This window comes from Dryobates pubescens, chromosome 26, assembly GCF_014839835.1.
Source record: "Dryobates pubescens isolate bDryPub1 chromosome 26, bDryPub1.pri, whole genome shotgun sequence".
Taxonomy (NCBI): Eukaryota; Metazoa; Chordata; class Aves; order Piciformes; family Picidae; genus Dryobates; species Dryobates pubescens.
In genome coordinates this window covers 15,992,343-16,013,448 of record NC_071637.1, presented here as the reverse complement: position 1 = coordinate 16,013,448, position 21,106 = coordinate 15,992,343, and the positions used below count along the sequence as shown (strand labels likewise).

At 61.7% G+C, this 21,106-nt stretch overlaps 1 protein-coding gene across 1 annotated transcript; it reads right to left on the bottom strand.

Moving 5' to 3' along the window:
• Positions 1-5,168: 5,168 nt before the first annotated feature.
• Positions 5,169-12,420, bottom strand: COMMD7 (COMM domain containing 7). Its single transcript, XM_054173520.1, has 9 exons — positions 12,303-12,420; positions 10,436-10,489; positions 10,231-10,333; positions 7,849-7,905; positions 7,735-7,772; positions 6,641-6,731; positions 6,459-6,508; positions 5,775-5,823; positions 5,169-5,341 (listed from the first exon to the last, which is right to left on the bottom strand). The coding sequence occupies exons 1-9, from the start codon at positions 12,384-12,386 to the stop codon at positions 5,265-5,267; spliced, it is 603 nt and encodes a 200-aa protein (XP_054029495.1). The 5' UTR covers positions 12,387-12,420; the 3' UTR covers positions 5,169-5,264.
• Positions 12,421-21,106: the final 8,686 nt, after the last annotated feature.

Sequence of the window (21,106 nt, the reverse complement as noted above, 5' to 3'; positions counted from 1 at the left end):
CTGGACAAAGAAGTGCCTAGAGAGATGGCAAGGCTTGGGAGGAGAGGACATGCTAGGAATACTTCCACTGCCTTGGACACCACCGGGATGGTTCCCCCCCCCCCCCCCCCCCCCCCCCCCCGCAAGAATGAGAGGCAGCAGCCCCAGTCCGGCAGGCAGGGTGGATGCTCTGCTGGTTTCCCCTGCGTGGTGTTCAGCTGCTGGCTGGGCTAAACCCACCAGGGATGCCTCCCTGCCTGTCCTGAGCAGGGAAGGGGGAGGAGAAACATGTCCCAGGGCATGCTGTGAGGAGTCCTTCCCGGGGAGTGTGTCCTCAGCAAGGCTGCAGTGCTGCACCAGCACAGAGCTCACCCTTCTCCTCCTGGTAAGAGAGGCAGATGCTGAGGGCCTCTTCCCACAGGACCCTGCAGGTCCCTGTCCCCAGGGATGCACAGGGCACTGCAGAGTGGTGGCACTGCCCTGGGGCCTCCCTCCTGTGTGCTGGGGACTGCAGACAAAGCCCTTCTGGGAGCTGCAGCTCTTAGCTGCTGTTTTTGCTGGGTGACAGCCTGGGTGCTGCATGGCTGGGGAGGAGAATGGCAGGGGGTGAGGAGGGGCAGGGCTGGTGCTGCAGGATGAGCTCTGTGATGGGGGGCAACACCTTCTCCTTGCCCCAGGGATGGCTATCAGCCAGGCCAGGCAGGACTCTGCACCCTCACTGCACGCCCTGGGCTTTGCCTGGCACTGGGCTGTGCTCTGGCAGCTGCTGGTGGTTCTCCCAGCTCGTCTCACCCTGCCATGGCTCCTTCCCAGCTCCTGGCCAACGCTGAGGTTTTGTCCCCTGTTTTGCAAAGGGCAAAGCTTGCACGGAGAGAAGGATGGAGGTTCCGAAGCCCTCAGCACGGAGCAGCTCCTGGCAGGGTCTGTGAAAGGAAGGAGATCCCACGGGAGCTCCCTGCTGGTTCCTGCACGACCTGCTCAAGGTCAGGCAGAGCCGGCAGTGAGCCCTGGTTCCTTCCTTCCCCCTGGCTTCAGGCGGGAGCGGAAGCGGCGCCCAAGCCTGCTCTGCTGCCCCGGAGCAGGGGGAGGAGGGCAGGGGGAGCTGCTTTTGTTCTGGGGCTTGGAGGGTCCTGCACGTGGACCGGGAAGGGCATCGGCGTCTCCAGAAGGGAGGAGCCGCTGCCTCCGGAGCCACCCCGGCTGCCTTGGCCGCTGGCAGCTGGCATGGCTGCCACTGTAGCAGCGCTGAGCCGGTGTGGGAAGTGCCAGCCCCTGCGAGTGCAGCCCCTGACTGCCAGCCGCTCCGATGCAGCTTCGGGGGAGGCTGGCAGGGTTGAGTGGGGGGTGCTGGGGAGCAGCCTGGCTCCGGGGGGCACTCTGCCATGCCCAGCTGGCAGTCGGTCGGTCCCTGAGCTGGTGAAGGGTCCCCGCTGTGGCGAGCAGGGCTGCAGGAGCATCTCTGCGTGCAGAGGGGGACGACTGAGCTGCTGCAGGGGGGGCGGCGACTGTGCTGTGGCCTTGGCTCGGTTGAGCTGCTGCAGCCTCCCCCTCCCCGTACTCAGGGCCAGGCTGCAGCTGGGAGGCTCCACGTGTCCCCTCCCTCCCACCCCCTTAGCGGGAACCGGGGGGCTGCAGCACAGCCACCCCCAGGGGAAACGGGCCCAGAAAGCCCTGGAGGAGGGCAAACCACTGCCGAGAGCAGTTGGCTCCCCCCCGGGGCTGGCGGGAGGCCCCCGTTTCCCCCGCGCCCGCTGGCCCCTGCAGATTAGCTCTCGGCTGGCTGCGCCGGGCGGGCAGGCGGAAGGGGCTGTGCACACCCAGCGCCCCGGGGGAAACGGGCACCGGGGCGGCCCCTTCCCTGCCCCCAGGCCCCCCGTGCTCAACCCTCCCCGTGGCTGTGCCAGGCTGCGCTCACCCTGCCGCGGGGGGCTGGCTGATTGCCTTCTCCCAGCGGCTGGGGGCGATGGAGCATAGCTGGGGCCGTGCCCTGCCGGCGAGATGTGGCCCTCGTGGGGCATTTCCCGGCCCTGTTGGTCCCTGACCAGCCCGGTGTGGAGGGTGACCTGGTTCCCCCCCGTGGCTGGCATCGCCCGGTGCCGCCAGAGACAGCTCCCTCTCCGTGCCCCTTCCCTGCCGGGGCTGCCAGCTCAGCTCATGCTCAGCCAAGGGGATGAAAGGGCTCTTCCCGGGATCCCAGGGAGAGCTGGTGGCGGCACGAAGGTCATGCCACATCCTGGCTGCTCAGAAGTGCCCCTGGGGGCTGCAGGAGCAGCATGGGGGTGACCTCTGCGCTTGGGGTCAGTGAGCCACGGCCCGCGGCAGCCCTGAGCAGCTTCATCCGGGCAGGGGGCGGAAAGGAAGGTGGATTCCTGACCCAGAGCTCAGCCTGGCATCTTCTCAGCATTGCCATGGTCCAAGCTCCTGCTGTAACCAGGTACAGCTGAGTGGTGCTGCCCTGGCAGTGAAGGGAGAGGAATGGCAGGAGCAGGCAGCAGAAGAGCGGGTGCTGGGTGATGAGCAGCTCACCATGAGCTGGCAGCGTGTCCTCACAGCCCAGAGCCAACCATGTGCATGGGCAGCAGGGGCAGGGAGGGGATTCTGCCCCTCTGCTCTGCTGTGAACCCCTCTGCAGTGCTGGGGCCAGCTCTGGAGCCCTCAGCAGAGCAGGGACTTGCTGGACTAGAGCACACAGCAATGCTGGGAAGCCCTCTGCTCTGAGGCCAAGCTGAGAGTTGGGCTGCTCAACCTGGAGAAGGCTCCAGGGAGACCTTAGAGCAACCTTCCAGAGCTTGAAGGAGGCTCCAGGAGAGCTGGAGAGGGACTTCGTGCAGAGGCATGGAGTGACAGGGTGAGGGCTGATGGCTTCAAAGTGGAAGGAGCTGGATTGGGATCAGACACTGGGGAGAGAAATTCTTCCCCAGGAGGGTGGTGAGGCTCTGGAACAGGTTGCCCAGAGAAGCTGTGGAGGCTCCCAGCCTGGGAATGCTCAGAGCCAGGTTGGATGAGGCCTTGAGCAAGCTGCTCTAGCAGGAGGTGTCCCTGCCCATGGCAGGGGGCTGGGACTGGCTGATCTTTAAGCTCCCTTCCAACCCAAAGCACTCCTGTGATGATTCTGTGAAAATGCAAAGCAAAAGAAGATTCCTTTTGCCTTGCAGGATCCCCTCAGACTGCTGCTTCCTCCCTGAAGCAGCTTCCCCCTCCCCCCCCAAAGGCAGATGGAACATTCTGCAGGGCATTATTTCAGGGGGTTTTATTTTTAACAGTTTTATTTTTAACCCTCATCATCTGACAAGGCTCCAAGTGCCTGTGAATGGCCTGAGAGGTAGGAAAATAAACAGGCAAATCCTGCTCCCAGGTTTGCCAGCAGCAATCCCAGAGCTGCTTCCCAAGCACAGCTCTCAGCCTCTGGCTGCAGCCACTGGCCCAGCACCAGGTGAACTGCAGCACAGAGCAGTGCTGGCCTGGCACCAGCTCAGGACCTGCAGGTCCAGCTGTGAGCTGAGCTGTGGGCAGCTCTGTGGGGCCCTTCCCACAGAATCCAGCTTCTTGTGCACAGCTTTAACTGGCAGCAGACGAGGAAGGAGCTGCAGCACTGCTTGTCCCACAGCAGGATGCTCCAGGCAGTGAAGGGCTTTCAGCTCAGGCTGGAAAAGGAGAGAGGCTCTTAGCCCCAGTCCTGCAGTTCAGTGCCTCCACTATGACCACTGAGTGTGTCAGGGAGGTGGAGGTGCCTCAGGAAGTCCTGGTGCTGCAAGAACCAAGCTGGAAGAGAGAGGTTTGCTCAGCTCTGTGCTGTGGGAGGAGGCTAGAGAGAGAGCTCAGGCTGCCAGGAGGCACCAGGCAATTAAACCCTCTGTGCACAGGAGTAGCCTCGGTGAACAGAACCTTCCCCTGGCCCCAGGCCAGGCCAGGGTTCCCCCTGAAGATCTCATTCTCACTGCTGGGCAGCTGAAGAGTGGAGCTGAGGGTGCTCCACGGGGTTTGGCTGAAAGCCCACCAAGAAACCAGGCTGGCTCTGACTGTGCAGTGCCCCAGGAACCGCCGAGGGAAGAGCTGCTCCCTGGAGCCCAGCACACAAACTGCATCGATCTGCTCAGCCCCTGAGCTGTTCTTTGGAGGCAGCTGTTTGGTTGCTTCGAGATCTTTAAGCCACCCACCCCTTGGGATCTTTCTCCAGAGCAAGGCCTCCCTGGGAAGCCTGGAACCCATCCATTCCTCAGAGCAAGAGAAGGGACAGGCTTGGAAGGCAGCAGTGACTCTCCAAGGTCAGAACTCTCCTTGCCTCCCCTGTCCTCTCTGTTGAATTTTGACAGGATTCAAAAGGATTCTTTGCCCTTTTATTTCCCTCTCCTCCCCACCCAAACAAAAATCAAATTCTGATAGCAATGGAGCAGGATGGGAATGGGTTTATTATCTTTGCTCTTTTCATGCCAATAGCCACACATTGCTGAGCAGATGCTCACAGAAGTATGTAAAAAACCCCCACAAACAAAAACCAAAGGGGAAGAGGGGAGAAGAGGAGGGAGGAAGGGAAGGGGAAGAGGGGAGAAGAGGAGGGAGGAAGGGAAGGGGAAGAGGGGAGAAGAGGAGGGAGGAAGGGAAGGGGAAGAGGGGAGAAGAGGAGGGAGGAAGGGAAGGGGAAGAGGGGAGAAGAGGAGGGAGGAAGGGAAGGGGAAGAGGGGAGAAGAGGAGGGAGGAAGGGAAGGGGAAGAGGGGAGAAGAGGAGGGAGGAAGGGAAGGGGAAGAGGGGAGAAGAGGAGGGAGGAAGGGAAGGGGAAGAGGGGAGAAGAGGAGGGAGGAAGGGAAGGGGAAGAGGGGAGAAGAGGAGGGAGGAAGGGAAGGGGAAGAGGGGAGAAGAGGAGGGAGGAAGGGAAGGGGAAGAGGGGAGAAGAGGAGGGAGGAAGGGAAGGGGAAGAGGGGAGAAGAGGAGGGAGGAAGGGAAGGGGAAGAGGGGAGAAGAGGAGGGAGGAAGGGAAGGGGAAGAGGGGAGAAGAGGAGGGAGGAAGGGAAGGGGAAGAGGGGAGAAGAGGAGGGAGGAAGGGAAGGGGAAGAGGGGAGAAGAGGAGGGAGGAAGGGAAGGGGAAGAGAAAAGGGAATGGACTTGGAGCTGCTTCCAAGCCCTTGCTGAAGTTTCAGGCTCTGAGGGCTTGCTGGGCCCTGCTGGGTGCTGCTGGGCCAGGACACCACTGCTCAGCCTTGCCTACTGCCCTTATCAGGAGCAGCTCTGCAGGGCCAGGGGAGAAACCAAACATCCTGCAGAGATGTGAGGTCAGGCCCAGGCAGTTTCAGCTGAAGCTTTCCAGGCTGGTTTTGACCCTCTCCATTTCATGCAGAAAACTGTAGAACTGGGGCAAAGTTAACTCTGCAGGGCAAAAGAGGCAGCAAAGGTTGGAGGTCACACTTCCAACGCTGGAACAGCTGCCCCAGAGCAGCCTAAGCTGGGCAGGAGCAGGCAGCTCTTGGCAACTGTTTCCCCACACTTGCTGGGCTGGTGCTGGGCTGGGGTTCTGCCTCCTGACAGCTACCAGCACTTGGGAGTTGTTTCCTTTCCCTCTCCCCTTGCTGCTCTGCTGCTTTTCACAGCTCCACGGCAGATCTGTGTTTACTTAGGCAAGGCTGTGAAGGCTGCCCAGCATTCCTGCATCCTTCCAGAGCAACTGCAGCAGGGAGAGCCCAGGGCAGGAGCAGCTCCAGCACCCACCAGCACTGCCCCCTGGGCACCCTCCCACCTCTGGCACAGCCTTGGGGCTGCCCCCTGGGCAGGTGCTGCTCCTCTCCCAGGCCCAGTCACTCACCTATGTAAACGTTTTCTGTTTGGTTCCCTTTTTTAATCACCAGCTTCAGCTTAAGGGGAGGAAAAAAGCAGAGGAGGTTTAGTTCAGAGGGACCTGAGCACCAGGAGAGAGAGGTGCAGGAGCCTGCTGGGAGTTTGGGCCAGCAGAGTGCTGCAAGCACACACATCTCTGCCAGGCTTTTGGGGAGGGTCCCTGGAGGAACTGATTCCTCAGGCACTGGGAGGATCTCTGGAAGTCCTCACCAGTGATCCCATTTCCCCTCCCTGTGTGGCTTTTGCTAAGCTGAGCTTTGTGAGCAGCTTTGCAGAGTGCTCTGTGATGCATGATCAGAGGAGCACCTCTGCTGTGAGGCCAGGCTGAGATGGCTGGGCTTGTGCAGCCTGGAGAAGGCTCCAGGGAGAGGCCTCAGAGCAGCCTTCCAGGATTTGAAAGAGGCTCCAGGAGAGCTGGAGAGGGACTTTATACAAAGGCATGGAGTGAGAGGACAAGGGCTGATGGCTTCAGACTGGAAGAAACTGGCTTTAGATGAGACAGGAGGAAGAAATTCATCCCCATGCAGGGCTGCAGAGCTTGCTCCTGCAAGGTCTCCCTTTCCTCCTGCTCCTCTCCCAGCCAGCACTGCCCACTTGCAGCCTGTCCCTTAACTGCTCCACAAGCTGAAGCCTCTCCTGCAGGAGATTTTACCTGTAAGAAGATGCTCCCCACTTTTTCCAGCTCACTGCTGCCAGCAGTCACTGTGAGGCAGAAAGAAGAGGAGGGGGAAGAGAATCTCTTTGGTTAAACCACCAAAGACAAAGTGAGTGAGCTGAGCTCAGAGCTGCTCCTGGCTCCCCCAGCCTGCTGGGTGTGTGGCTGAGCTCTGTTACCTCCAAACTTCCACTCCATGTCTATCAGCTGGTTGATCATCAGGGTCTGACCAACAGCCAGGCCTGTCAGGGTGGGGGAATTCACCTTCCACTGCAAGAGACACAGCAGCAGTCAGTGCAGGGAGGCCTCTCCTGGTGCTGCCTGCCTGCCACTTCAACAACCAGGCAGCAAGGAGGCAGAGCAGCAGCCCAAAGCAGAGCAAAAGCTGAGGTGCCTGGGAGGGCTTTCAAAGCCCTGCTAAGGTTTCCATCTGCCTTCTCACCTCTGTAAGTGAAACTCATTGTTTTCATTGCAGCACAGGCTGGGTGTAACAATATCTGCCCCCAACAAGCCTTGTGTGGGTGTAGCTGCATGACCCCAGGGCTCAGGGGCAGGAAAACAGGTGCCCAGGTGGCCAAGGGCATCCTGGCCTGCAGCAGGAGCAGTGTGGCCAGCAGGAGCAGGGAGCTCATCCTGCCCTGTGCTCAGCACTGCTCAGGCCACACCTGGAGTCCTGTGTCCAGTTCTGGGCTCTTCAGGTTAGGAAAGATGTTGAGGTGCTGGAAGGTGTCCAGAGAAGGGCAACAAAGCTGGGGAGGGGTCTGGGGCACAGCCCTGGGAGGGGAGGCTGAGGGAGCTGGGGTTGCTTAGCCTGCAGAAGAGGAGGCTCAGGGGAGACCTTTTTGCTCTCTGCAGCTCCCTGCAGGGAGGCTGTAGCCAGGTGGGGGTTGGGCTCTTCTCCCAGGCAAGCAGCACCAGAACAGGAAGACACAGTCTCAAGCTGTGCCAGGGGAGGTTTAGGCTGGAGGTTAGGAAGAAGTTCTACACAGAGAGAGTTGTTGGCCCTTGGGATGTGCTGCCCAGGGAGGTGGTGGAGTCCCCATCCCTGGAGGTGTTTAGCCTGGCTGAGGCCCTTGGTGCCATGGCAGGCTGGAGGCAGCACTGAACTCCTCCTCCTGGGTTATCTGAGGCCCTGCAGGGTCGGAACCCCTCAGCTGGGTGGGAAAGCAAAGTGCTGAGGCAGCTGAGCAGCACAGCAGGGTGGGCAGCAGCTCCCACTCCAAAGAGTCATTCTCTGAGCTTGGCCAGGAGGAGAAGAAAAGAGAATTCCTACCTGCTCTGCAAAGTAAGAGGCTTTCTCCTCACTGAGGCCTGGGGGAGACAGCACAGATCACTACAGCTGCTACATATTCATGAGCTCTCACTTAGAGCAAGGCAGGGGACCCACCTAGAGCAATAAAGTCTGCTCTGACTTGTTCAGGAGACAAATTCCTCTTCAGGGCACCTGGATAAACAGGGAAGGGAGAGGAAGGGAGACAGGGAAGGAGGGAGAGGAGAGGGGAAGGGGGGAAGGGAAGGGGGAGAGGAAGAGGAGGGAGGGAAGGGAGAGGGGAAGGAAGAGGGGGCAGGGAGAGGGGAAGGGAGGAGAGGGGTTAGGGGGTAAGGGTCAGGGGGAGGGAGCGGGAAAGGGGAGGGGCGAGGGGTGGGGGGGTGGGGGAAGGGGGGGGTCGGGGGGGAGGGGTTAGGGGGGAGGGTTGGGGGATGGGGAAGGGTTGGGGGAGGGGGAAGGGTTGGGGGAGGGGAGGGGGAAGAGGATGAGGGAGAGGGGAAGGGAGAGAGAAGGGGGGAGGGGGAGGGGAGGGGGGAGGGAGAAAGGGAAGGGGGAAGGAGGGGGGAGGGAAGAGGGAACGATGAAGGGGAAGAGGGGAAGGGAGAGAGGGAAGGGAGGCAGGGTTGAGGGAGGGGAGGGAAGGGGGGAACGATTGGGGGGAGGAAGGGAAGGGGAAAGGAGAAGAGGGGAGGAGAGGAAAAACCAATCACTTTTATTCCCCCTGCGTCCCGGTGCTCTTTCACAGGGTCAAACAAAAGCAGGCAGAGCCTCCCTCTGCTCCCGGCCTGTGTCTGGAGCCCAGCCCCGGCTGCTGGGGCTGGGCCGGGGCCGGGGCTGCGGGGGCAGAGGCAGCGATCCCCGCGCAGGTAGCCATGGGAACGGCAGCCGCGGCGCTGCTCGGAAGCCGCTGCAGCCCCTCCTGGGCAAGCCTCGCTCGTTAAAGGGGCACTGCCGCGGCCGGCGGCTCCTCGTTTGCCCTACCTGCCGCGCTGGGGACTGGGGGCGTGAGCCTGTGCCCCTGCCGGGCCCTGCCGCCTTTGTTCTGGGGCACCGGCGGCGCAGGCAGCTTTACAAGGGGTCTGGTCCCGGAGCCTGGAGTCTCAGCCATCCAAAGGCGCTGCCGGGCCCACCACGTGGCTGCCAGGCTGGGCAGCACAGAGGGAAAGGGATCTGCTCCATCCCCTCCCCAAGCATCACCAAGGGGTTGGAGCCAGGACTTGAGCAGGCATGAGGCAAAAGGATCTGCTGGGATCTGCTCCATCCCCTCCCTGGCATCCCAGGAGAAGTCAGCAAGGGGTTGGAGCCAGGACTTGATCAAGCATGAGGCAAAAGGATCTGCTGGGATCTGCTCCATCCCCTCCCTGGCATCCCAGGAGAAGTCAGCAAGGGGTTGGAGCCAGGACTTGATCAAGCATGAGGCAAAAGGATCTGCTGGGATCTGCTCCATCCCCTCCCTGGCATCCCAGGAGAAGTCAGCAAGGGGTTGGAGCCAGGCCATGAGCAGGCATGAGGCAAAAGGATTTGCTGGGATCTGCTTCATTCCTTCCCCTGGCATCCCACAACTCAGCAAGGGGTTGGAGCCAGGCCATGAGCAGGCACAAGGGGACTGAGTGCACCCAGGGCAGAATCAGGAAGGGAGAAAATGCTGATTCCATGGTGAATAGCCCCAAGACAGTTGCAGGAAAGGAAATTATTGAGAGAAGAAAAAAAACACTGAAGGAGGTGAATGAAAATGTGGACCAAGAGCAGGAAAGGGCCTGCTCGAGCCACAGGCAGCCCAGGCCTGAGGGATGATCACAAAGGGTCCCTGCAGGAGCATCACTGGAGGTGTCTGATGCATCACCATCATCATGATGCCGAACAGCAGCTGAGCTGCTGGAGTCTGGGGGATTCAAGGGGAATCCCCCTGCCCCTCTTGACCAGTTATGAAGGGAGGAGCTGCTGGACACCAAAGTGCAAGCACAAAGGTCTTCTGCTGCTCCTGGCCTAGAAGCAGAGCCCTGCCAGCCCACTCCTGAGGGGTGTGCACTGCCTCACCCGTCTCAAACACTGCTTGCCCTGGCTGGGCTTGCACTACCAGGTCCCTGGGAGGGAAGCTCCTAGGCTCAGTGCCACCACAAGGCCCTGCTGGTCTGGCAAAGTGGGGCTTGGACTTGATTATCTCTGGAGGTCCCTTCCAACCCCCAGCAGCATTCTGTGACTTTCACCAGTGAACCCCAGCCCTGCCCCAGAGTCCTGCTCGTGTTTGATGCAGGGTGAGGTGAAATCAATGTGTGTGTGCAGGCAGGGGTGTCAAGACCACCGAACCCCAGCCACCACACGGGGGGGATTTCAACGGGAGAGGTTTTGCTTCTGAAGTGCTGAAGCCATCAGTTAGCTCCCACCAGCACTCAGAGTGCCCCCCCAGAGCACTGCAGCGCTGGAAAGGGGCCTCCAGCAGCAGGCAGGAGAGGAGGCAGGGTCTGGCCTCGGGGCAGCACATGCAAATGGCTCACTTACCGCTGGGTACCAGCAGAATGCTCTTGACGATGTTCTTCAGGGGGCCCAAGCTGATTTTATTCATGGTGGCAAAGTCTGAGAGCTGAGTCAGGAACCTTTCCACCTGTGGGAGGGAAAGAGCAGCGTCAGGATCCTCCCTCTGCAGGCTTCCCTCCAGGGAAGCTGCACTCCCAGACTTCTTGCTGGGGCTCTGCACAGCTCTTACCTCCTTGGGCTCCGTGAGGAAGCGGAAGAGCACTTCAGTCAGGTCTGAGAATTGCTGTGGAGGGAGACAGGACAGCTGTGGGCTCCAGCAGCAGCACTCTGCAGCGCTCAGCACCTCACCCCCAACCCCCTCCTGAGGCAGCTCCCCCTGCCTGGTCCTACCTTGTAGCTGTGGGCTCCAGCAGCAGCACTCTGCAGCGCTCAGCACCTCACCCCCAACCCCCTCCTGAGGCAGCTCCCCCTGCCTCAGGTCCCACCTTGTGCATTGTCCTCAGCACTGTGAGGTGCCCATGGACAGGATTTGGTCATGGATGCTTTTCAGAGACACTCCAAGGGGTTTGTGCAACTGGGAGCTGGCACTGCAGAGAGCTTTTGTGACTCGTAGCTAATGGGAAGCTGCTGCTCTCTCCTGCGCCATCCAAAAGCTGGGGGTGGGAAGAGATGGGAAACTTCCACTGCCATGTTTCACAACCCCCAGGAGCTAACCAGACCAGCTCAGAGAAGGCAAACAACCAGTTAAAGGCCTGCCTGCTGCCCTCAGTTCCCTGAGCATGCAGCTGGCAGGGCTGGAGAGCCTGCAGGGCAGAGCATCACCACTCTCCCTGGCGCCAGCACTGGCTGTGACCTTCTGGGTACAGCTGGCACCTCTGCTGCTGCAGGGGCTCACTCCTTCCTACCCTTGGCATCAGCTGTGTGATGGTGATGGCACTGGGCTGCTACCCACCATGGCACTGGGCTGCCACCCACCATGGCACTGGGCTGCTACCCACCATGGCACTGGGTTGCCACCCACCATGGCACTGGGCTGCCACCCGTGGTTCTGGCAAGCTGAACTAAAACGCCTCAGCTCTTCCACTACCTTCACCACGAGGTGTACCAGACTCTGATGTGCTGCCAGCCTGGAGGCTGCTGTGTGCTGCCCAGCAGGGTGGTTGGGTGGCAATCCCAACCCACACATCACACAGACCCCCTGGGCAAGACCAAAGCTCAACAGGACCCTACAGTCCACACCAGCCCCTCCATCACTCCCAGTGCCTTGCAGCCTGAGAGCCAGGCTCCTGCCTGGCCAGCCGTGGGGCTGTGCCACAGAGCATGGGGCAGCGCTCTGCCACCCTCCTGGAGCAGGCTGAGACCGGGCAAGGACCCTGGCACCGGGGCCTGGGGGCCCAATGGAGTCTTGCCCTGGGGCTGCTCCTGGGGTGTGGGGACTGGAAGCCACACCGGTCCCGGGGCTGTTCCGGGGGCATGGGGACTGGAAGCCACGCCGGTCCCGGGGCTGTTCCGGGGGCATGGGGACTGAAAGCCACACCGGTCCCGGGGCTGTTCCGGGGGCATGGGGACTGGAAGCCACACCGGTCCCGGGGCTGTTCCGGGAGCATGGGGACTGGAAGCCACACCGGTCCCGGGGCTGTTCCGGGGGCATGGGGACTGGAAGCCACACCGGTCCCGGGGCTGTTCCGGGGGCATGGGGACTGGAAGCCACGCCGGTCCCGGGGCTGTTCCGGGGGCATGGGGACTGAAAGCCACACCGGTCCCGGGGCTGTTCCGGGGGCATGGGGACTGGAAGCCACACCGGTCCCGGGGCTGTTCCGGGAGCATGGGGACTGGAAGCCACACCGGTCCCGGGGCTGTTCCGGGGGCATGGGGACTGGAAGCCACACCGGTCCCGGGGCTGTTCCGGGGGCATGGGGACTGGAAGCCACACCGGTTCCGGTCCCGGAGCTGCTCCGGAACTGCGTTCCCAGCACCCCGGGTGTCGGCTGGCCCCGGCCGGCCGCGGCTGCCCCGGAGCCGTCGGTGCCGCGGGTTGCCGGTGCGGGGCTGCCCCCCGCCGCCGTGCCCCGTCCTGCCCTCCCCCCGGTGCCCACCTGGGCGCTGAGCTGGTTGAGGTTGTGCATGTCGCCGCTCACCGCCTCCGGCACCGGGTCTCGGGTGAAGTTGAGCAGCCCCATGGCGGCTCCGGCGGCAGCGGCGGCTCCGGCTCCGGCTGCGGCTCCGCCCGCCCGGGCTGGCCCCGGCGCCTCCGCCCTGCCTCAGCCTGAGCATTGGCCGCAGCACTTTCCGCACCGCTGCGGGCTCCCGGAGAGCGCCCGGTGGGGGCTCCAACACCACCCCACCCTGCCTGCCCTGCTCCGTCCAGGGACAGCCTGGCCCACGGCGGCTCCTGAAGCGGTTCCCTGCACCACAGCCCTGCCGTGGTGATGCCGCAGCCCCTCCTTGGCACCGGGAGGGAGGCTGGTGGGCAGCAGGATAGGTGGGCAGTGGGATGGGTGGCCAGGAGGATAGGTGGGCAGTGGGATGGGTGGCCAGGAGGATAGGTGGGCAGCAGGAAAGGTGGGCAGCGGGATGGGTGGCCAGGAGGATAGGTGGGCAGCGGGGTGGGTGGCCTGCTTGGTTGCCCACCCCAGGGCTCACGGTGGTGCCCCAAGCCCACGCAGTCCATGAGCTGCACCTCCACGGGCGGGGGGTGGGGGTGGGGATCGTGTCTGGTTCACCTCCCGGCAGGACTTTGTGCACCATTAATTAGCTGTTTTCGAGAACAGTCGGGTTTGGTGGGAAGATTTAGGGCCAGCCTTTTGCTTTCCTACCCCCAACACCCGAGCTGCACTGCACGTGTATGGCTGTGTGTTTGCTCTTCCCTCCCCCAAGCTCCCCATCCTAGGGATATTAAGCCGTAATTAGTGTTTAATTTCAGGCACCTGATCACCTCTGTGGAAAGGCAAACAATTGATGGCTGCTGCGTGTGGCTCCTGATCCACAGGCAAGAAGGGGCAGAGCTGTGTGGATCTCAAACATCCATGGTGGGGTGGAGGTCTGGCTGAGAGCTGTAAGTTGGGGGTTTTCTTGTACAGAAGCCTCAAGTAAATGGTTTTAAAGCCATGGTTATAGGGCAAATGTGTTTCCCCCCTCCCCCTGCTTGAAAATTCCCCTTGGGACCCAACATTCGCTGCAGTTTTCTCTCTCCAGATGGCACTCCCAGCGCTGCCTACTGAGGAGCCTGGCACAGGCTCATGGGGATGGGTGGCCTGGGGCAGAGCTTTCCGGAGCAGAGCAGCCAACGGCTGGGCTCCCAGGGGTGGAGGGCTCCCCTGGAAGGAGGGTGAAGAGGCAGCTCAGCCTGGACAGAAAGCGTTTGGATGCTGGAGTCAGGGCCTCTCACAGGGACGTTTCAAGCTGGTTCTTGAGCAGGAGGTCTGCTTGGTTCAGGGAGGTGTAAAGAGGGGCAGGTGAGTTGGAAAATCGCCTTCTGCCCCCCTCCCGTGCGTCTCCTTTCTGTTTGTGCTCGGGAGAAAAGCCTTGATCCAGGGAAACGTTCAAACTGGATGTGTTCCCGAAGAGGACAATGGAGCTCATCCCATCCTCAGAGCCTCCCTTGCCTTAAGCTGCTTTTTCACAGCTTTCCAAGAGCTTTCCAATAACTTCTCAGGCAGTTTGGTTGGGTTATTCGCCCTCCCCTCCCCCCTCGGTTCCCCTTAGGTGTCCCTGCGTCTGATCCATTTTATCTGGGAAGGTGCTCGCTGGCTGCCGGGGCAGCCGGGGGGGGATGAAAAGCCTTTGTGGAAGGTAAAACTCCGCAGCAGCCCACGAGGCTTCTGCTTTATTCCTGACACTTTGAGTTGCAAATGAGAGCGCAGGACGTTTTCTAGCGCCTGCCATTGTGGGGGTATCCCCGCAGTGGTTTATGAACTGGGAGTTAAGCGGCAAAGTACCGCTAATGACGAGGAGTTAAGCGATATTTACTGGTGGTCTGGCTGGAAACTGCATTCCAGCTGCTTTCTCTGCTCCCTCTGCCTCCTAAGCCCAGCTGGGAGATTTGTCTCTTTCGCGGTCCCGGCGTGGAAGTCGTAGCCCGGCTGAACGGGGTCGTCGAGGTGAAACGTTGCCGACCCTAAGGATTTAGGAGACCTGAAAACAAAGGGCAGGTTTCCCACCTTGGAAGCTTCTCAGCTTCGGTGGTGGAGTGGCCACGTCGGGGTGTTGGAAGCCACAAGGACATTGCTGGGCTCTACAAACCACTTAATCTTCTCTACAGCTCCCTCGGGGAGATGGATAACTCCTTGGGGGTGGGGGGGTTGCCACGGTGGAGTGTGAGCACCTTGTTCCTCTCTGGCTTTCAAACGTTGTGTGCAGCCTCGTGTAAACGTTGCTAAGTGTAGATTGCTAATTGCAGTTAATTGCTGCTCGTTGCCATCCCCACCACAACTCATTCACCTGTTCTGCCGCGGCTGGAAAACCTGAACCGAGGCAAGAGGCAATTTTCTGCCTGGTTTGTGCGCTGGGATTAGCCCTGCAGGAGCAGCCCCTGCCTGATCCTCGCTTCCCTGTGTCTTTTCTAGGGTGATGCTTTTGGGAGCTGATGGAGGATGGGCTCGGGGCACACGCAGCTGGCTTGTGTGAGCACGCAGGAGCTGCAGCAGGAGGGAGAAGCCAACGTGGTGAAACAATTTCCCAGGCAGCAAACCACATTCTTGGGGCAAGTTGAGTGACAGCATCCAAGGAGAAGAGTTTTCAGCTGAGGTACCTGCTCCTAAGAGCCTGGGCAAGCCACCTCCAGGAAATTCAGCAGTGCCATCATCTCCTGCTGGGGTTGCAGGAGGGATGCTGCTGGGGCTGCAGGGTGGCATCCAGTGGCACAAGCCCTGCTCTGGGCAGCGCTGCCTTCTGCCAGGGCTCAGCTTGGCAAAGGATTTACTCAAATAACAGAGCAAGTTGCAGGGTGATGATCTGGATTAGGTACAGGAATGCCAGGCACAGGATGGTCCCCAGCACCCTGGGCAGAGCCCCCAGGGCTGGTACCTTGTGTCCCTCCCAGCCATCATCCCCTGTGGGTGCCTCTACCAGGCCATTCTCATGCAGAACGTGTCTGATGGACTCATCAGAGCTGAGGACAGCAGTTCCTGGTGGCAGCTGTGTGCACCAAGCCTGGAGGAAGAGCAGCAGCAGCAGCAAGGCAGGGTGGGGGGGTGTTCAAAGGAGGGAAAGAGGGTGTTCAAAATGGTGCACCCCAAAGTGAGCCAGAGGAGCCATGTGCCCTGCTTCAGATGTGGTGTTCAGCTTCCTTCCACCTATCAAACATGCAAAGCTCCCTCAGCACAAGGGCAGTGCCACCTGGGGAAGGGTCCTTACTGTATCAGATCCTGGAGGTGTGTGTCACTGTTCTGCTCTCTGAAGCCATTTTCCACCCAAAGCTCTTTGCACTGCTCTGAGGGCAGCCTTGCAGCACCTTCCTGAGGTGGGAGAGCTTTGCCTGCTCCTGCTGGCCTGAGAGAGGCCTGGGAAAGGTAGGAGTGGGTGAAGGAGCTGGGGAGCAAAGCCCAGAGGTCTCTCACCCTGGCTGGTGCTGAGCCCTCCTGGGCTTGGTTGGACTCAGGAGAGCATCCCTCTGCACTGAGGGATCTGCAGCTCCTCCTGGCTTGCTGCTGGGCTGGAGACTGCCCAGATGAAACCTGTGAAGGGTTCATTCTATTCCTAAGGGTGGCTGCTAGAAATGAAACCTTTGAGACCAGGATTTCAGTTTCTCCTGCAGTTTAATGTCCCTTCCTTCCCCCCCACCATGCTCTGCACCCTTCACTCCTGGGCAAACCACAAGGGTTGTGTGCACAGGGGTGGTGGCAGAGGTGGCAGCACCACTGCTGGGCTCTGCTCCTGCTTTGTGGCTGCAGACAGAGCCCTCCCCCTGCCCAGGAGCAGGGCTGATAATCCCTTCCCTGCAAGGCAAGGAGCAGCTCTGGCCCTTGGAGGGGCTCTGCTGGCAGCAGCCCCCAGGGAGCAGCGACTCTCCTGATGCAAGTCCCTGTGCTGAGGAGGAAGCTGAGGTTTGGGGTGGGGGGAGGCTGGGGTGTGAGGTGGGGACTCATCACTTCAGCTTAGGCTGCAGCAGGCATATCCTGTTTTCTAGGAAAAAGGAGGATTTTGTGGGCAGCTTTGTTGCAGAGGCATTGAAGAGCTCTCTTTGTGTGCCTGGGCGTTTGAAGTTCACACGCTGGTGGCTGTGGAGCTTCTCCATGTCCTGGTGGCACGGCTGACACTTGCTTGTGACCTTATTTTCATTAGAGGTTTGTAGCATCTGGGCCTGCCCAGCCCACAGGAAGGGCTCCAAACCTCCCACCACCCTGTAAAGAGCCAGCCCTCCAGATGGGGAAAGCCAGCTCAGCCGCAGGGCAGGCTGGAGCCTGTGTTCCCACATGTGGATGAGGCCTTCTGACCTTGCTGTCAGCAGCCAGAGGCTTGCTCCTGTGCTGCCCTGGCTGTGCCAGCGCTGCCCTGGGCTCAGGGGAGATGCCAGGAACAGGAGAGCTTCTCCAGGGAGCAGTGGTGAAGAGCTGCCATGGAGCTGGTGGAGAGGCAGGATCCAGGCCAGGAAGCTGCTTGTGGAAGAGGAGGAGATGCTCCAATGGGATCCAGCAAGGAGGAATGGCAGGCAGTGGAAGTGGTTGTTGCTGAGGGAAGGAGCTGCTGTGCCAGGAAAGCCAGGGCCTGACTGTGGCAGGAGCATTGTCACCAGCCTGGGCAGAAGGAAAAGTTCCTCCTGCTTCCTGCCCCAGGGGAGCTGGAGGAGCTTCTCCAGGGTGAGTTAATGGTCCTGGTGCTTCTCCTTAACCTGCTGGGAGACTGAACAAGCACTTAGCTGCTACTGAGGTCTGGGAATCTGGGACCTGCAGATCCAGGGGTGAGAAGGCTGCAGGCAGTGAGACATCTTGGCTCAGCTGCTTTATCTGGCCAGGATCTCCTGCTGCTTGTGGAACTGGGAGCAGGGCCTGACTCAAACACTTGGGTTGCAAAGCAAGAGGCAGGAAGTGATGGGAGCCTCAGGGGAGGGAGCAGGGCTGGCTTACCTGGCCAGGGTGCAAAAGGAGGGTTTGGGGAAGAAATTTGAAGTGGGAGAATAGGGTGGACAGAGGAGCTGGATCTGGTGTTGTGACCCTGCAGAGAAGGCAGCAGTTGAGCAGGCTCTGGTGAGGGGGAATCAGGGCTGGGAGTGATGGGTTGTGCATGGAGGGAGCTCTGGGGAGCATTCACAGTGGAAGGTGAGGATGAGCTGAGGGGAATGGATGCCACCAGTGCTGACTGCCCTGGTGGTGACAAGGAGTGGCTCCCTCAGCTGGGAGCTCACCATCTCCATGGGTTTGGAAGGCTGGCTGAAGGGGACCAGCCAGGGTGAAAATGGTTCTTGCTGAGAGGATTTGGGGGCGGTTCAGCTGTGCTGCTGGTGGGAGTCACCATCATAGGGAGGGACATGGCCATGGCACAGTGTGCAGAGAACGTGCAGAGGTTCCCTCAGCCTCTGCTCCCTGCCCTGGCCACACTTCTCAGCTGCTCACAGCGTCTCCAGTGACGGTGCAGAGGAACTTTGCCTCCAGGGCCACTTCCCACGCTGGAGAAAGCCTCAGGTCTGGTGGGGAGAGGTGAGTGGTTGGCTTTGGTACCTGCCTAGTGGGAAGTGCTGAGAGCCTGGCAGTGGGTGCCAGCAATGGCTGGCAGGAGCCTGAATCCCAAATCCTCTTCAGGGGCACCGTTTGCCCCCTGAGGTGCCACGTGAACTCCGCTGCCCGAGAAGGGCCAACCCTGCAGCATCTCTCTGGCTGCGTGCAGCAGGGAGGGGGGATGGGGGGTGTCAGGGCTGGCTCAGGGTCTGCCCAGAGCCGCTTTGTTGGGTGCCAGGCCCCTTCCCCAGCGCCGCTAACAAGCAGGGGAGGGCCGGGACGGGCAGGGGGCGTTGCGGCGGGCGGGAGATTGATGGCAGGGTCAGCGGGGCCAGCAGCGGCAGGAAGGTTTCTGTAGAAAGAAAGAGGAGCCCACAGATGCTTGAAGCCAGGGCTAATCCACCCCACCAGTGCCCCGGGAGCCCTCCTGAACACAACCCGCCAAAGCCTTTCTGCTTCCCCCAAACTTCAAAAGCAGAGAGGGGAGGAAAATGTGCCGGGCCGGGGTTTAATCCACGGGGGGATTTGTGTGGTGTGTGTTTGCCTGAGCACCACTCTCCCTTGTTTTTCCCCAAGGCTTATCCAGCTCCAAGCTTCTCGGCTCCTCTTGTTCACTCTCACACGTGCAGCCGCATTTGCCGTGCCTGCAGGGCTGGAGGGGTGGCCCTGGGGGGCTTGCTGGGGAGCAGCCTTGGGCTGCTCCAAGCCCTTCCCCTGGCGCTTGGGATGCCTTGGAGAACTCATTTGTCCTCCTGGCCTTGAAAGTTCCTTTCTGTGAGCTCAGGGTAATCCTGTTCCTCCTCCTCACTCTTACAGACTTTTCTGCTGGATCAAAGAAGTAACAGCGAAGGAGCAGAGAAGATTTTTGCCCCCACGTGGGCCCTGGATGCTTTGTCTGGGGCAGGAGGTGCAGACTCTTTGCCTCCACCCTGGGACGGTCCTCACAAGGGTCTGGCCTTTGTATGGGAATGGGGAGGGGGGGAACAACCAAAACTGACTATAAAACTTGGGAGGCTTTGTGTGCCCTCGCTGTTCTGGCCTGGAGTGGCACAGCACGGGTGGGGGGCAGAGGGACAGGGGCTCTGCCTGGCCCCAGGGTGCCCCTTCTCCCCCAGGGGTGCCCTGTTTCGCCCATGAGGCTCTAACGCTGTGGGTGCTGAGCTGTGGAGGGGGTCTCTGAGGACCAGGCCCCAGAAGGAATCTGAGCCCCTGGGGGGATGCTGGGCGCTGGGGGTAGCACCGGGGTGCTGGCAGGTAGCAGGGGCTGTGGAGCCCCAGGAGACCCCCGGGGAGGGCTGTTGGGGTACAGGGTGGGGGACGCAGGGTACCGAGGAGGGATGTGGGGCACCGAGGGCGATGCGGGACGCCAGGCGGTGTGGACTCCCGGCCATGTGGAGCAGGCAGGGAATTCCGGGGCTCCGGGCTCTGTGGGAATGTGTGTGTGAGATACCGGGAGTCCGGGGGAATGCGACAACCCCGTGGGCTGTGGGTGCGGGGGGGGCCGGGCGAGTGCGGTGCAGCCTCTTGTCCCCCTCCCTCGGCGTGCGGCGAGGCAGGGGTGGCGGCGGCGGAGGAGGAGGAGGGGCTGCCCAGCACGGGCAGGGTTAAAGCGCCATGTAACCGGAGCGCGGGGTTGTCGGGGGCCGGCCAGGGCGCGGGAGGAGGAGGCGGCGGCGAGCGGCGCGGCCCCGCTGGACGGCGCGTCCCGGCGCAGCGCAGGTGAGCGCGGAACGGGAGCACCCTGGGGGAGCGGCCCCGGGGCGGGGGACGGGGACGGAACCGCGGCACATCCTCGTGGGCGGCTTTGTTGTGAGCGGTGGCGGGGGGACAATGGGGCGCGGAAGGACGCGGTACCGGGCGCACCGGGGCGCGGTGAGAGCGCCCCGGCCGATCGGGCGGCTGCGAGATCGGTCGCCGGGAACTTTCGGTGTTCGGCCGCGGGGGTTCGGGGCAGCCACTTGTTGCCGCCGGTTGGTCCCCTGGAGAGAGGTTTGGAGGCACGGTGTGCCCGCAGCCCCGGGCCGGGCTCCCTCCGGTCCCGCCCCTCGCATTGCAACTTTCGGAGTTCCCGCGGAGGTGCCGCGGCCGCGGATCCCAGGGGCGCGTCCCGGGGCTGTCACGGCGGAGTCGGGCCGGCTGCCGGGAACCTCCTCAAGTGCCGGTGGTGCCGGGACGGGCACGGGAAACGGGGTAGAGACAGAGTCCGGGGCCGCGGCGGGAGCACGGCAAACCCGCGGGTTCCCGTCGGTGAAACGGCGTGTGACGGCCCCGGGACGGGGAGGGTCCGGGGAAAGTTCCGGGAGGGTTTGCGGGGGGTTTGGGGTTCTCCTGTCCTTGGCTCGGCGGGCCCCGGCCAGCGCCGCCCCCCGGCAGGGGGGCCCGGGGGGGCTTCCGGGAGCCCGGGATGCGGCGGCAGCGCTGCCGGGGCCGAGCACCTTTGTGTGGGGCCGGCGGCTCCCGGAGCTGTCAGCGCATCTTGGCTTTTTCTCCCCTCGCAGCAAAGGGCTCCTGGCCGGCGCCTCGGGCGTGCGGTGTTCCCGGGGCTGGGACGGGACGGCGGTAGGTATCGCCCCGGGGTGGGGACTCCGCCGGCATCCCCCTCCTCATCCCAAGCCCGGGGAGAAGTTCCCATGGAGCAGGGGAGAGAGAACAACAGAGTCAGAGAAATGAACTCCGGGGTGGCCCCGGTTTAGGGCACAAGTCCGGGGGGCTCGGAGCCACGGGTGGTCACCCTGGTCCAGTGGTGCTGGCAGCTGCTCGGGAAGGGGACAGAGGGAGCAAGGGGGTGAAACCTGCAGCCCATGCAGCAGGACTTGGATTTTCTGCCTCTGCCTCCAGTTTCCTATTTTTTTTAATGAAGTGAGGGGGAACTGGAGAGTGGTTTGAGTTGGAAAGGACTGGAAAGACCCAGTTCAACCCCGCTGTCGTGGCAGGGACATCTTCCGCTGGATCAGGTTGCTCAAAGCCCTGTCCAAACCTGGCCATGAACACCTCCGGGGATAGGGTGCCCCTGCCTCCAGCTCTGGGGAGGCTTGAGCCGCACCGTATGGGGGTAGGTGGGGACAGGGAGGTGTCATCGTTATCACTTTGTGTCCTCTTGTGCAGGAGAAAGATGAAGCAGTAACGGCACTGGACGGAGGACCTGCCACGGCTGAGCGAGACCCAGCGGTGTGACAGCGGAGCCCCCGCAGCCTCCAGCCCTGCCCGGGGTGCCGGTCCCTGGGTGGGGGGGCTCAGGAGAGTCAGGG

Excerpts from the sequence above, each read along its gene's own strand:
- COMMD7 (XM_054173520.1), bottom strand. The coding sequence starts at position 12,386 with ATGGGGCTGCTCAACTTCACCCGAGACCCGGTGCCGGAGGCGGTGAGC. Across the intron at positions 7,773-7,848 it reads AGCAGACTTTATTGCTCTAG|GCCTCAGTGAGGAGAAAGCC; the intron begins GTGGGTCCCCTG and ends TGTCTCCCCCAG. Across the intron at positions 6,509-6,640 it reads CATGGAGTGGAAGTTTGGAG|TGACTGCTGGCAGCAGTGAG; the intron begins GTAACAGAGCTC and ends TCTGCCTCACAG.